Raw genomic sequence first — 16,266 nt, forward strand, 5'->3', positions numbered from 1 at the left:
AAACAAGAGAGGTTAGATTATTGTAAGAGTGTATTTACTCACAGTACTGTCTAAGTAATAGACTGAAAACTAGGCTATTTTCTGATTCCAAAGTATTTGCTACCTGCTGCTTATTGTTAATCATATTCTAAATTTTTTGAACTATCTTGAGGTGCTTAGATTCCTGGTGTCAATAAAAAGTAATTAACAGAGAAATTCCTTTCACTCAGGTGACACAGCTTAGGAATTTATTTCTTATCTTCTTCAGAGGCCTGGTATTTAATTACTAGCAGGAAAGATTATAATTCAAAAGAAGCTTGGTGGAATTTTGGATTTGGGGATGGCTCTGGTCAATTTCATTAAAATATAAAGTTTTTATTTTTAAAGTTTTAATTATTTCTACATATGATACATGGTTTCACTGTGTGCTATTAAGCCTGTAACGTGAAATTTAAAGAAGCAGAAATATAAATCTTTTGCCATTTACTTAGTACAGTATTTCTTTATAATGCTTTGTATTATTATGAAATACAGCACTATTTATCAGTATTAATGAATAGACTAATATCTAATGACTAAAAGACTCAGTGTTTTTGGCCAAGTGGTTTAACACAATTGCTTGCTTCTGAAAAGTAGTGAAATTATATAAGGAGGATAGATTGATAGAATTTATATGTAGGTATTCCCATGTAATAAAAACTGAAGTGACTTTATCTGAACTTAACTCATAAATATCACTGCAATAATTATTTATTGAATGTGTGTGTGCACAAATTTTAAATTTTTTAAATGAAATTTCTCTGTGGTCAAAAGACCTTTTGATATGTATAGGAGTATATGATATATGTGTATACGTTATACATATTATATTTAAATAAATATGTATCTACGTAGAATCTGTAGTTACACAGAAGCTATATATACATATATGTGTATGTGTGTGTGTGTGTACTCAGTGGCTTCAGTTGTGTCTGACTCTTTGCGACCCCATAGACCATAGCCTGCCAGGCTCCTCTGTCCATGGAATTCTCCAGCAAGAATACTGGAGTGGGTTGCCATTCCCTCTCCAGAGTATCTTCCCAACCCAGGGATGGAACCTGCATCTTCTGCTCTACAGGCAGATTCTTCACCACTGAGACACCGGGGAAGCCCATATTTGTGGGTATATATACAGATAAATATGTATATATGTATATCTGTATATATATCTTTAGAAGCTTCTTGTCAGTTTTACACCTAGAATAAGTTTTTGAGAGTCTGGGAGCCATCCCCCTGGAATGTGAACATCTAGGAAGATAGCACCCCTGTCTCTCCATCACAGGAGAATTTAACCTTGGTCCTGCTCTCCAAGCTGTAACCATTTGCTTGTCAGAGCGATAAGAAAAGATTTATTATCCTCTTCATTAGTTGGATAAAAACAGCTAGGTAAAGCAAATGGCTACTTACATGGCTGGGTGAATTCAGAGTGGACTATGAAAGAGTGCAATCAAGTCCTCTTATAGGGGAGAGAAAAGAAAGTGAAGTCGCTCAGTCGTGTCTGACTCTTTGTGACCCCATGGACTGTGTGTAGCCTGCCAGGCTCCTCTATCCATGGGATTTTCCAGGCAAGAATACTGGAGCAGGTTGCCATTTCCTTCTCCAGGGGAATCTTCCCGACCCAGGGATCGAACTCAGGTCTCCTGAATTGCAGGCAGACTCTTTACTGTCTGAGCCACCAGGGAAGGTCTCTTATAGGGGAATGACCAGTTATCTTTCATCTTGAGACTATATGGATATACTGGGTTGTAACTGTTTGCCTGTATAAATGAGGCAGGGTTGTATGTCTCTGTAATGTCTTCTGTGTGGAGTGCCTATAGCGTCATGCCCTGGATACATGTATTCAGGAATAAAACTGCTTTCTTTCTATTCTACACTTTGTGGAGAGGATTCTGTGTTGTTTGGACTTTATTTCCCCCGTATCCACACACCTCACACAGGTTGTCAAGGCTACTGATGTGAGCAGGATTTGACACATGCCCTTGTGGAGTTTGTATTCTAAATAAGCTTACCAGTAACTCTGTTTTGCAAGGCAGAGTGAGTGCAACTAGGAAAAAGCAAAGAGCTCAAAGGCCGGAGAGGAAATTCAGCTGAGGAGGAAAGTTGAGGTTGAGATGTGGAGACAGAAGAGAGAATGGTGGTTACAGGGTGGGGGGCAGGGAGATGGGAGATGTGGGTCAAAGGGTCCAAGCTTCTGGTTATGAGATGAATGAGCTCTGAAGTTCTAATGTACAGCATGGTGGCTATAGTTATTAATACTGCATTGTAGGACTTCCCTGGTGGTCCAGTGGTTAGGACCCCAAGTTTTCAACGCAAGGGGTGCAGGTTCCATCCCTGGTGAGGAACTGTGATCTCATATGCCATGCTCTGCAGCCAAAAAAAAAGAAATTCACAGTAATATTGTAGTGTATGCTTGAAAGTTGCTGAGAGTAGATCTTAACTAGTCTCACCACAAAAAGAGGAAAGGGTAACTACATGAGGTGATGAATGTGTTAATTAAAATTGATTGTGGTAAATATTTCACAGTATGTACTCATATCAAATTTTCATGATGTACACTTTAAATGTACACAGTTTTGTCGACTACACCTTGCTAAAGCGGGGGGGATATTGGAGCAAGGGGAGTGAAGCCACAGAAGCAGAAGAATGAGAAAAAATAAGTGAGATAGTGGAGGGAAGGATGGAGTCGCAATGAGCCGTCACAGTGGGTTTTGTTTGGGGTTTTTAAAAAGTATTTTTGTTTGTTTGTTTGGCTGCACTGAGTCTTAGTTTTGCTGCCACTATGGTGAAAATAAGAGTTCAGCTATTTCCTGCCAGAGGGTCTTCAACTAGTCTCTCTTTTTTGGCATTTTTATTTTGTTTTGAAGTGTCTTAGTCTCTTTGGGCTGCTGTAACAAAAATACCATAGACTGGGAGGCTTAAAGAACGCACATTTATTTCTCACAGTGTAGATGCTAGGAAGTCTGAGATCAAGGGGCCAGCAGCACGAAAGCTCCCTGGGGTCTCTTGTGTGGGAGCACCAAACCCATGCATGGTGGCTCAACCCTCATGTCCTGTTGACCTGCAAGAGGCCCTACCTCATAATACCATTGCACTGGGAATTATGATTTCAACATGTAGATTTATAGGGACAAAAACCTGCAGTTCATAACGTGGAGTAATGCTGCATTTTAGGAATTTTTGTCCCCAGAAAATGTTCTGTTTTACTTTTTGATAAAAACTTGCTGTACATATTAAATTTCATATGGACTCAGGGTCAATGAATATTTTTTTTCTGGCTCTATATCAGGTTTTGTCATGAAATTTAGGGAGAAGGTAAGAGTCACTTAATATAGTCTGTTTTTCCAGTAAACTACCAAAGTATATTTATTCAGATAAGGGAAGTATCATTGTTGAGTTAGTTTTGTTATTCTTATCCTATCTCAGTACCTAAGGAGCAATACATTAGTGAGAATCACATTAAAGCAAGGGATAAAAATTATAAATTAATTTCTGGCTAACTCTTGATGACAGCTGCAGAGAGAGCTTTTTTTTTTTTTGTCTGCACTGGGTCTTCATCGCTGCATTTCTCTAGTTGTGGCGAGTGGGGGCTTCTCTCTAGTTGTGGGAGGTGGCCTTCTCAACGCGGTGGCTTCTCTTGTTGCAGAGCACAGGCTCTAAGGTGTGAGGACGTAGTTGCCCCTGTGCATGTGGGATCCTCCCGGACCAAGGATGGACTCGGTGTCCCCTGCTTTGCAAGGTGGATCCTTAACCACTGGACCACCAGGGAAGCCTGAAAGAACTTTTTTTTAAGCTGCAACAATGACTGGCATAAGAAAAAAAAAAAAAAGACTCAGAAATGCACTAAGCACTGACTTTAGCAAGACTGTATGAAAAGTTTAAAAATAACAAGGATAACTACAGCTTCCGTGCCTGTGCTTTAAGATGCACTTAAGGACTCTGATTTTTTTTCGTGTCAACATTCATAACTTACATTTTGTTTTCTGGTGAGAAAGGAATGGGATATGTTTTTTTTTGGGGGGGGGGGATATGTTTTGAATAAGAGGACTCTCAGATTCTACTTTGATTTTGTGTTTTTCTGTAGCTGCTAGGTGAACTGATCCTGGACCGGCACAACTTTGCCATCATGACCAAGTACATCAGCAAGCCAGAGAACCTCAAACTGACGATGAACCTCCTCCGGGATAAAAGCCCCAACATCCAGTTTGAAGCCTTTCACGTCTTTAAGGTAAACAGCACCCTGCAGAAATAATGTGGGCATTCGTTTTCCAGTTCAAATGGCAAAATCCCTATTTTGGACCTTCCTTTTGACTCAAGAGAACATGAACTAAGCATTAAGCAGTCTGTCGGTTTTGCGTGACTTAGGTGAAATTCTAGAGTTATTTGAGTGGATGCCCATTTGTTTCAAAAAGATTTGCTGACGAATCTATATCTCGAAATATTTGCATCTTTTTCAGTAAGAAAATAGGTGGATACTGTTTCCCAGAAATTTCTAAGATAATCGGTGATTGAGCTAAAACCCAAACCCTGAGTGTCAGAATTTGAAGATTTCACGTCTGCCTTAAATGTTCCTTTGAACTTTAAATGAAACTGAAAGGAACACAGTGTACTACTCTTATTCCTTGCTTAGAAATATTTTAATGCATTTTAAAAGAAAACTAGTCTATGTAACACCTGCTTTTTCGAATATTTTTTCTGTGATGTAAGAGTAATAAAATCATCTCCTAGAAGCTTTAAACAGTAGATTTGTTTAAAAGTAGAGTAGGGGCTTCCCTGGTAGTCCAGTGGTTAAGAATCCACCTGTCAATGCAGGGGACATGGGTTTGATCCCAGGTCAGGAAGATCTCACATGCCGTGGAGCAACTAAGCCCATGCGCCACAGCTGCTGAAGCCAGGACGCCCTCGAGCTCATGCTCCACAAAGGGAGAAGCCCCTGCAGTGAGAAGTCCACGCACCGCAACTGGAGAGGAGCCCCAGCTTCCTGCAACTTGCGAAAGCCTGTGCACAGTGATGAAGACCCAGCACACCCCAAAATAAATAAATAAATCTTTTTAAAAGAAAGTGACGTCACTCAGCCACGTCCGACTCTTTGTGACCCCATGGACTGCAGCCTACCAGGCTCCTCTGTCCATGGGATTTTCCAGGCAAGAGTACTGGAGTGGGTTGCCATTTCCTTCTCCAGAGGATCTTCCCAACCCAGGGATCGAACCTGGGTCTCCCGCATTGGAGGCAGAGGCTTTACCATCTGAGCCATCAGGGAAGTCAGATCTTTAAAAAAAAAAAAAAAAGGTAGGGTAGGTGAGAGAAATCTAATCTGTAATCCACTAACCCTGACTTAACTCTTGTAAAGACTTTAGTAAATTTCATTTTCCTGTGCACGTATGTAAAGGTTTTTTTCTGCAGTTGAATTCACATTGCACACAGTATTGATACACTAATTTTATCACTTAATGCTATACCATATGTGAACACTAATTCATTGTTGTCATATATAGCTTTTTAAAAGAGTCAATAGTTTTATCGGTATCACAGTTTTTCACTGAGTTTATTTACTCTAGTTTACTTAAATATTCCCGTGTTGTTTATAGTTAGGCTATTTTCAATTTGTAGCTACAATGAGCATTTTATGTATCAAGCTAATTTGTCTCCATTTTTAGGATTATTTTCTTAGGATAAGTATCTAGAATAGAATTAAGGGTTGAGAGAGTTCCAACCTCTTTTTTTCTTTTTAATCTTTGTAAGGTATATTCTGTGATTGAATTTATATCTATAAGTCAGAGACACAGCAATTTTTAAGGTGTGTAATTGTTGCTTTGAAAGGTTAAAAAAATTTTTTGGTCCATCTTTCAGGCCACCAGATCTTTATTGTGCAAAAAACCACTAGAGCCATTCAAATCCCATATTAATTTATAAATTCTACTTAATTGCATTCAGAATCCTAGCAGGGCTTTTTTGGAACTTGACTAGCTGATTCTAAAATTTGTATGATAGAGCAATGGCCTGGGATTATCTGTGACAATTTTAAAAGAAAACAAGGTAGAGAAATCCACCCTACTATATATTAAGAATTCCTCTGGATTTATCATAAATGGAAATAGTACTGTATTGGCATGGAGGCAGATAAACAGAGCAACAAAACAGAGTAAAGCCCGGAAGTGAGCCTGTGCAAATATGAAAATTTGATATTTGGTAGTGGAGAAATTATAAATCACTAAAGAAAGAGTTACTGTTAATAAATGTTTCTTAGTTCAGTTCAATCGCTCAGTCATGTCTGACCCTTTGCGATCCCATGGACTGCAGCACGCCAGGCTTCCCTGTCCATCACCAACTCCTAGAGCTTACTCAAACTCATGTCCATTGAGTCAGTGATGCCATCCAACCATCTCATCCTCTGTTGTCCCCTTCTCCTGCCTTCAATCTTTCCCAGCATCAGGGTTTTTCAAATGAGTCAGTTCTTTACATCAGGTGGCCAAAGTATTGGAGTTTAAGCTTCAGCATCAGTCCTTCCAATGGATACTCAGGACTGATTTCCTTTATGATTGACTGGGTTGATCTTTTTTCAGTCCAAGGGACTCTCAAGAGTCTTCTCCAACACCAAGTTCAAAAGCATAAATTCTTCAGTGCTCAGCTTTCTTTATAGTCCAACTCTCACATCCATACATGACTACTTGAAAAACCATAGCTTTGACTAGATGGACCTTTGTTGGCAAAGTAATGTCTCTGCATTTTAATATGCTGGCTAGGTTGGTCATAGCTTTTCTTCCAAGGAACAAGCGTCTTAATTTCATGGCTGCAGTCACCATCTGCAGTGATTTTGGAGCCCAAAAAAATAAAGTCTGACATGGTTTCCATTGTTTCCCCATCTATTTCCCATGAAGTGATGGGACCAGATGCCATGATCTTCGTTTTCTGAATGTTGAGTTTTAAGCCTACTTTTTCACTCTCCTCTTTCACTTTCATCAAGAGGCTCTTTAGTTCTTCTTTGCTTTCTGCCATAAAGTTGGTGTCATTTGCATATCTGAGGTTATTGATATTTCTCCCGGCAATCTTGATTTCAACTTGTGCTTCATCCAGCCTGGAATTTCTCATGATGAACTCTGCAAATAAGTTAAATAAGCAGGGTGACAAGATGCAGCCATGACGTACTCCTTTCCCAATTTGGAACCAGTCTGTTGTTCCATGTCCAGTTCTAACTGTTGCTTCTTGACCTGCACACAGATTTCTCAGGAGGCAGGTCAGGTGATCTGGTATTCCCATCTCTTTAAGAATTTTCCACAGTCTGTTGTGATCCACACAGTCAAAGGCTTTGGCATAGTCAATAAAGCAGAAGTAGATGTTTTTCTGGGACTGCCTTGCTTTTTTGATGATCCAGTGGATGTTCGCAATTTGATTTCTGGTTCTTCTGCCTTTTCTAAATCCAACTTGAACATCTGGAAGTGCACGGTTCAAATACTGTTGAAGCCTGGCTTGGAGAATTGAGTATTACTTTACCAGCGTGTGAGATGAGTGCAATTGTGCGGTAGTTTGAGCATTCTTTGGCATTGCCTTTCTTAGGGATTGGAATGAAAACTGACCTTTTCCAGGTCCTGTGTCCACTGCTGAGTTTTCCAAATTTGCTGGCATATTAAGTGAAGCACTTTCACAGCATCATCTTTTAGGAGTTGAAACAACTCAACTGGAATTCCATCATGTCCACTAGCTTTGTTTGTAGTGATGCTTCCTAAGGCCCACTTGACTTCACACTCCAGGATGTCTCGCTTTAGGTGACTGATCACACTATCGTGGTTATCTGGGTCATGAAGATCTTTTTTGTATAGTTCTTCTGTGTATGGTTCTAGGATAAGGGATTATTAATATAGAAAACTCCCATGCACTGTATTCAGAAATAAATTATCAGTAGAGATCTACACTTGAAAAGCAAAACATCTTTTAACTTTTAAAAGAGAAAATAAACCTTTTATGATGTTGGGGAAGGAAGAATTTTTAAAAAGAATTTGAAATCACAAGCCATAAAAGGAAATAACGTTTGACATTCAGATTTAACACCTATTTGAAAAGACATCATAAACAAAGTGAGAGAACAGGACAGAATGTGACACATAGAGTTGACAAATCATTTAGAAAAAGGCAAACGATTAACTAGAAAAATGGGCAGAAGATACAAGTTGGTAACTTACAAATGAGGAAACCTGTTTTTGTTGTTGTTTGTTGTTTAGTCACTCAGTTGTGTTCCACACTGTGACCCCATGGGCTGTAGCCTGCCAGGCTCCTCTGTTTGTGGGATTTCCCAGGCAAGAATACTGGAGTGGGTTTCCCTTTCCTTCTCCAGGGAAAGCTGATTGGCCAACCAATAAGTAAAGATGCTCATCTCAGTGGCAATCATGGAAATGGCCATTAAAATATCAATGAGATGTCACGTTACATTTTTCATATTGCCAAAAATGTTTAGGTCTGACAATATCAAATTGTGGTAAGGTTGGGGGACAGTAGGTTTGCGCACTGTAAATTGTATTAATACAAGCACTTGGGAGAGTGCTTGTATTAGCAAAATAAAGTACTGAAAGTGTCCATACTCTTCATTCCTAAAATCCCATTTCCTGGACAATCTTGCTCACAGGCATAAGGAATTATGTACCAAAATGTTTATAGCACATTGTTTCACATGTTGCAAAATGAAAAAAAAAGGGTTATTTGCAGAAATCTAAGACAATAAATTGTGGTATATTCATATAATAGCATATAGTAATGGTTTAAAATTAATAGAGTTATATGGGATCAATGTAGGTGAGTCTCAGAAACATTGAGTGGGATTAAGCAAATATTAAAAGGATTTTATTTATTTAAAGTTTAAAAACATGAAAAACTATACTCTGTATAGATTCACACGTATGTAGTTAGTGTCTAAAAACCTGCATGGAAATGATAAATAACCAAATTCAGGATAGCAGTCACCTCACAAGAGGAAGAATGACATCAGGAAAGAGAATGACATCAAGAAGTGTCTAATGGCCTTTATCTGCAGTGTTTTATTTTATTCAGATTCTGAAGGCACATATGGCAGAAATGATAGAGCTGATGATGGGAACTTGAAATCTGTTACTTGCTGTGCTATTCTCTGTATTATTTCATAAGGAATAAGCACAAATTGGATGGAATAAAAATAGGCTCTTGTAGGACAGGAAAATGCCTGCACAGTATAAAATGATAGACCCTGTTAACATCCTTCCTTTTTGACTGAGGAAATTATAGAAGGCTTGCCATTGTTTTGTCATTCTAGCTCCCACAGGGTTTTACTATGCCATCCTAGATGAAAACATGCTTCATATAATTTTGTTCCAAAGTGCAATATTATAGAAGTATTCAGTGGGTGGCAAAATACAAAATAACCTACTTCCATCCTGTGAGATCAGAATTTGGATCGTCTCATTAGTGGATAGAGTAGGTACATTTAAAAATAGTTGACCACTTGTTTACTTGCATGCGTATAAACTGGACGTACCCGGACCCTGACTTTCTTGCTTCCACTGAAATGCACACTGAATTGTTCACTTGCCAAAAATAATATTTTGTTATTTAGAAAAATTAAGTTATTTTTCAGTTTTTTTTTCAGTTATTTAGCAGTTCTTTATTAATAATAGTCTCTTTCCCCAAGTACCTCCCATAAGATACAGAAAACGTGGTCTAAAAATGTCTTCACCAGATTGTTAATGGCCAGTTTTCATTAGCTTGCTTGGATTGTTCAAGGACTTGAATGAGATGCCATTTCGTGTTTTCTGTGCTATTGACAAACAAGAGTGTACGATGGGAAAGGACTGGCCAGAACTCAAGAGACCTGGGTGTTTGTGGTGGCTCAGTTGCCAGTGACTTTGGGCAAATCCATTTGGATCTGTTTCTTCACTTGCAAAATGTTAAATTAAAAAAGTTAAAGTTAGGGACTTGCCTGGTGGTCCAGTGGCTGAGACTGCACGCTCCCAGTGCCCTGGGCCCGGGTTCGATCCCTGGTCGGGGAACTAGATCCCATATGCTCCAATTAAGAGTTCACATGCCACAACTAAAGAACTAAAGGTCCCGCGTGCCACAGCAAAAATCAAAGATACCACATGCGGCAACTAAAACCCAGCACAGCCAAATAAATAAATAAAAATTTAAAAATGTTTAAAAGTTACAGTTAGATTAAAATGAAAACAATCTGGACAAGGTGGAAGGGAGGCTCAGGAAGGTGTGGATGGATGGATGGATACATAGAGCTGATTCATCCTACTGTACAGCAGAAATAACAAAACATTGTAAAGCAATTATACGCCAAGAAAAAATAAATAAACATGAAGTATTTTATTTTTAAGTGTAATTCTAGGATACTAGGTTCAGGAGACCTTTGTCTCTATGATCCTGCCTCTTCCAGAAATGTGCCCAATGGGAATTTAGGAATCCACTATGAGCTGGTATCTCTTTCCTTTCCCTGTTAGCCTCCTTAATAGCAAAGGACCGGACTGCCACTTTCTACTAAGCCATGTAGAGGATGGGGTTGGTCAGTGCCTTACAGCTCACCACACTCAGAGCTGCTGGAACTTGAGCATATATGGTGCATGAGTGAGGTGTCGCAACCCTATGGACTGTAGTCCCAGGCTCTTCTGTCCATGGGATTCTCTGGGCAAGAATACAGGTGTGAGTTGCCATGCCCTCCTCCAGGGGATCTTGTGGACCCAGGGACTGAACCCCTGTCTCCTGCTTTCCTGCATTGGCAGATGGGTTCCTTACCACTAGCACCACCTGGGAAGCCCAGTTTTGTCTCAATTATTACATTTAGCCATATGCACAGAAAAAATGGGCTTCTCGGGTGGCTCAGCAGGAGAGAATCTGCCTATCAATACAGGGGACATGGGTTCAATCCCTGGGTTGGGGAGATACTCTGGAGGAATAAGTGGCAACCCACTCCAGTATTCTTGCTTGGAGAATCCCATGGACAGAAGAGCCTGGTGGGCTACAGTCCATGGAGTCGCAAAGAGTTGGACATGACTGAGCAGCTGAGCACACAGCAAGCACTAGTCTCATGGCGGTTTTCATTTGTGTTTCCTAGTGACCTAATGATGTTGAACTTTTTTTTCACATGCATATCAATAATTTATATATTTTCTTTGGGGAAATGTTCACTCAAGTCCTTTGCCCCTTTTTAAAAAGCGTTGTGTGTATTTTTGCTGTTGCATTGAAAGAATTCTTTATATATTCTGGATAATAGACACTGGTCATATATACGATTTGTAAATATTTTCTAACATTCTTTATGTTGTCTTTTCACTCTCTTGATGGTATCCTTTGATGCACAAATGTTTTAAATTTTGATGAAGTTCACTTTACCCATTTTTTTCTTTTCTTGCTCATGCTTTTGATGTAGCTATGAAACCACTGTTAAATCCAAGGTCATGAAGATGTACCTATATATTTTCCTCTAAAAGTTTTATTAGCTCTTATATTTAGGTCTTTGATCAGTTTTGAGTTAATTTTTGTTTATGGTGTGAAATAAGGGTCCAACTTAATTTTTTTTTTTTGCATGTGGATTTCCAGCTGTCCCATGTTGAGTAAGCTTTATTTTAATTATTATGAAAAGGTATTGGAGTTTGTCAAATACTTTTCTGCATGAGTTAAAATGATCATATGGTTTTCTTTCAATGTACTCACGTGTCTATTGACTTCCTAGAGCTGCTTTAACGAAGTACATAGGCTAAGTGTCCTAAAACAACAGAAAGTCGCTGACTCTGCATTCTGTTGACTAAAAGTCCAGAATCAAGGTGTCAGCAAGCTTGTCTCCTTTTGGAGCTTTCAGGGAGAATCTAGGCCTCCCTCCTAGCTTCTGGCGATTGCCAGCAGTCCTCAGCACTCCTTTCCTTATAGATGCATAATCCCAGTTTAATTCAGGTTTATTCATTGTGTCTGAAGTAATGCTCATTTTTCTGCATTCCTGTCTCCATCTTCACATGGCATTTTCTTCTGCTTATGTCTGTGTGTTTCTGTGTCCAAAATTTCCTCTTCCTCTAAGGATACTGGTATTAATAATGGGATTCAGGTCCAGCCTAGCCCAGTATGAACTCATCTTAATTTGATTACATCTCTACTTTCAAATAAGGTCATATTCACGGGTACCGAGGGTTAGGGCTTTATTCATCTTTTGAGAGGATGTAGTTCAGTCCAGTACATGTGGTGTATTACATTGATTGATTTCATCATGTTGAGCCATGCTTGTATTTCTGGGATAAATCCCACTTGGTCATAGTGTGTAATCCTTTTACTATTATTCTGGACTTCATTTACTTGTCTTTTGTTGAGGATTTTTGCATCTTCATTCATAAAGGATATTGGTCTGTAGTTTTCTTGTGGTGGTTTTGTCTGGCTTTGGTAACAGCATAATGCTAACCTCATATAACAAGTTAGGAATTATTCCCTTCTCCTTTATTTTCTGAAAGAATTTGAAGTAGATTGGTGTTGATTTCTCTTTTAAAATGTGTAGAATTTACTGTGAAATCATTTGGTTCTGTCTGGACTTTTGTTGAGAGGTTTTTGGTTCCTGATTCAACCTCCTTATAGAAATAAAAGATTATAAGAGAATACTACAAATAATTGTACATCAATAAATTAGGTAACCTAGATGAAATGGACAAATCCCAAGGAACATACAATCCACCAAAGAAGAAAGAGGAAATCTGATTCATGGACTCTCATGTCACCTGCACCATGATTTTCTTCCAAAAGGGAGTAAAATCTTGGGCTCCCTGTGTTTAATAAATCAAGTAACAAATGAGACACGGGAGGGCACCATGTTTTCCAGGTGTGCGTTCCTTGACCTAGGTGTTTGTTTCTCACGATTCAGGTGTTTGTGGCCAGTCCTCACAAAACTCAGCCTATTGTAGAGATTCTTCTGAAAAACCAACCCAAACTCATTGAGTTTCTGAGCAACTTCCAAAAAGAAAGGACCGACGATGAGCAGTTCACCGATGAGAAGAACTACCTGATTAAACAGATTCGTGACTTGAAGAAAGTGGCCCCTTGAAGTCCCACCGAGTTTCCTGCCACCGTCACCGTCTTGTTTATTCAGTTCGTATGAAAAGTGTCATTTCAAAAAGTAGCCATTCTTGGGAAGGCTGTGGAGGTCCCTGATTTTTCTCAGTCTGTCATTCAGGGTAGGTGAAATATAATCTTTTGAATGAAAAAAAATTAATTTAGAATAATATATTCATTTTAACTTGTGATTATTTATATGAAATCAGAGCCATTGTATTGGAAAATTGATAAAAGCAACTTTAACCCTTTCTTAATGAAAGGCAGCAAGGCTGTGGGCTTGCAGATGAACCCTCAGTCACCACGAGCCACCAAGTGGTGGGAACTCGAAGGGTGGATGTCACCCAGCCCTCATTAAATTCCCAGAGGAGAATTGGGAGTTGGGGCAAGATGCACAAAATTGTTTTGCCCATCTGCAGCTGGACCCACAGATTTCTTAAGGACTAAGAAAATAAGATCCGTATTCTCAGCCATTACACGTTCTATTCCCTGCCCACATCTTTTAACCGTAATCAGTCATTCTTAACTTCCTAGGAAACTGACACCCTCCTTTCTGCTTATGACTCCACATTCCATCTCAATGAGTCTCCTCTGCACACCCGACTCATGGTAGACACACACACACACACATACACACACCCTGCTCTGACCAGGTTAGCATGGAACCAACTAGGTATAAACAGGATGGTCTAACAAGGATCATAGGCATGGAGGACCCAGCGGGATAGGACCTGCTCACTTGAAAACTTGTAACAGACGGTTAAGAACCACAGCTCTAGCAGAAGTAATTGCTGTTTCACAGACTTCTATAGGGTTAGTGAATATTTGGAATATTTCATTCATACTTCTAAATTTGGGAAAGAAGTTTTGTGGTGAAAGTGTTTTTCGGAGTAAGAATCATTGCATCGAGATGCCCAGTGTGTGTAAAACCACAGGTCCAGAGGGCCACACAGGGTGTTAGACCACTTATACATAAGGGACACTGCAGTTGCAAGGACAAATGATTACATGCATGAAAACCTCAAAGGACTAAAATAAACTTTCACTCTAATTTCTGATCTGTCACTGTAATTTCACATCAGATTCTTCACTGAAAAGGTTTCTGTAAAAATGTTGGTCTCAAGTACTCTCTTGCATACTAGGATGATTTAGGAATTGATTTGTGTTTTTTAAAAATAAAGGTCACGGTTTGTTTTCAGACATCAAGTGTACAAAATGGAATTTTAAAGCTATATTTACAAGACATTAAAGGTACAATTGTTAGTCTGTATTTTTTTTTGTATTTTTTTTTTTTAATGATTCTGTTTCCAGATCATGAATTAGTGCCTTCAGTAGGAATCTTCAATTTTTACAATGTAGGGTACTGTGTTCTTGAACCAGATATTTCTCCAGCCAGAGAGGGGAAGATCCCTCTCCAGGATCCATGCTTTTGCAGATTTGGCATCTGAAGCATCACCTGGCGTGGTTTCATCCTTCTTGACTACGTTTTTCCCCTCCCCCAGCCCCAGCGTTGAATTCTGAGGCAGATGCTATCGGGTCTGCGGGAGCTTCTTGTAGCAGCACTGATCAGTGCTGGACCATCTGATGGCCTTCAATCTTGCGTTGCTGAGGTCAGATAATTTTTATAACATTCCCTGACAGTCCAGAGTCTCTTCGAATCTGACTTTTCTGGTTTTGTTTGTTTAAAAGAGATGAGTGTAAATATTAAAAAAAAAAAGAAAGAAAGAAGGCGCAGCAATGACTATTGGAAATTTATTTCTTTGCTTAGATACTGTCCCACACATCATGGGACTCGTGCTTTCAAGTGGAAAGCAAAACCTTGTTAGAATTCTTTTTTTGATAAGTAAAACATATTTTATTTCTTCTGAGCTTGAATTAGCTCTTTCCTAGCAAACCCCCATAATAAATGAAGTAGCTGGGGTTTTGCTGTGATACAAATTTGTAAATTATTAACGTGAGAAAGAGGGAGCCAAAAGCTCACAGTTAAAGTACGTTTGCATAAAAGTCACTGTAAATATTGTGAGATTTGAGTTTTGAAAAGGTCATATTTAATAAGCCATTTCAAAAGCACACATTTAAATAAAGACTGACTAAATGAAAAGGTGCCACATACTCCTTGGTCGGTTTCATTTCTCTCTGCGTGCCCCACCCCTGTGTTCTTGTCACCGCTCCAAACAGGGAAAGCACCGGGCTGCCCGGAGGCCCCACGGACCCAGCTGTCCCATTCCCCGCTCCTCCCACCCGGTGAGGCTCCCTGCCCTTGACCAAGGGCTGCCTGTCAGGCAGTAGACATTTCACGGCTGCTTCACTACAGCCAGAGTCATTCCCATTTTACACTTGAGGAAACCAAGGCGCTAAGGAGTTTATCCCAGACAACATGGACCAGAGCTGGGGAGCAAAGCCACGGTGGCCAGAGGCCAAACTCCTACTCTTATTCTGTTTTTCATCCCCAGGGCTGTGAACGAGGGGCGGTCCTGGGGGTCTGGACTCATGCTATGACCTCCCCCACTGCCGCCTGGTAGGCTCCCAGGGGTGAAGGCTCTAGAACGAAGCCAGGATGGATTGAGATCATATTGTTTTTGGACGGGGCTCTGGCTCAAGCCAGGCCCAAATGTTAGGATTATTATCGTGGGAGGAAAGGCCAGGAAGCACGCGGTCGTTGAGCAACCGTTCTGACTGCCAGCCTCTGTGGCTGCCTGTCTTTGGAAGGCTCTGGGGAGCAGTACCTACTGGAGCGGGGTGGGCAGCGAGCTTCCCAGTGCCTCTGTCAGCAACCACACTTGCTGGTCCGTGTGACACGCAGCTGCTCTGAGCCACGGTGCGATCTGGAAACGACATATGACCTGAAAGTGACTGGAAGCATGTGAAGGAAAATGAAGTTCAAAAATCACTAGGATTTTTAAAATATGAAATGATAGTTGTTTTAAAATAACTTGACGTATCTTTCTAGTCTTAGAGGCACTTCAGATTTATATATTTTACTTGTTTTTTTCTGTGTTATCCAAAAGAATATTGTACGTATGGATGAATCACCACCATCTTTTCATGCCTGTTCTTTCAGGAAGGTTTTGGCTATTTTAATGAGGGCCCATAGTTAGATAAAGCCCGAAACAAAAAGAGACCTGGAAAAGCTAGACTTAGTCTTCCTAAGAAGATTGAAAAGACAGAAGATGGCTGTGAACACGGATGTGATTTTGTATT

General features: G+C 39.8%; 1 protein-coding gene across 6 annotated transcripts in view; it reads left to right on the forward strand.

Moving 5' to 3' along the window:
• CAB39L (calcium binding protein 39 like) overlaps positions 1-15,193 on the forward strand; it is a 92,721-nt gene extending 77,528 nt beyond the window's left edge. For all 6 annotated transcript variants that reach the window (XM_055426113.2, XM_055426115.2, XM_055426114.2 and 3 more), the window contains 2 exons: positions 4,100-4,243; positions 12,878-15,193. In XM_055426113.2, coding sequence (XP_055282088.1) covers positions 4,100-4,243; positions 12,878-13,057 — 324 coding nt within the window. In that variant the 3' untranslated portion in view covers positions 13,058-15,193. The remainder of the gene's footprint in view (positions 1-4,099; positions 4,244-12,877) is intronic.
• Positions 15,194-16,266: the final 1,073 nt, after the last annotated feature.

Source organism: Moschus berezovskii, chromosome 13 (assembly GCF_049115385.1).
Source record: "Moschus berezovskii isolate FMDL1 chromosome 13, NW_MosBer_1.0, whole genome shotgun sequence".
Classification (NCBI taxonomy): Eukaryota; Metazoa; Chordata; class Mammalia; order Artiodactyla; family Moschidae; genus Moschus; species Moschus berezovskii.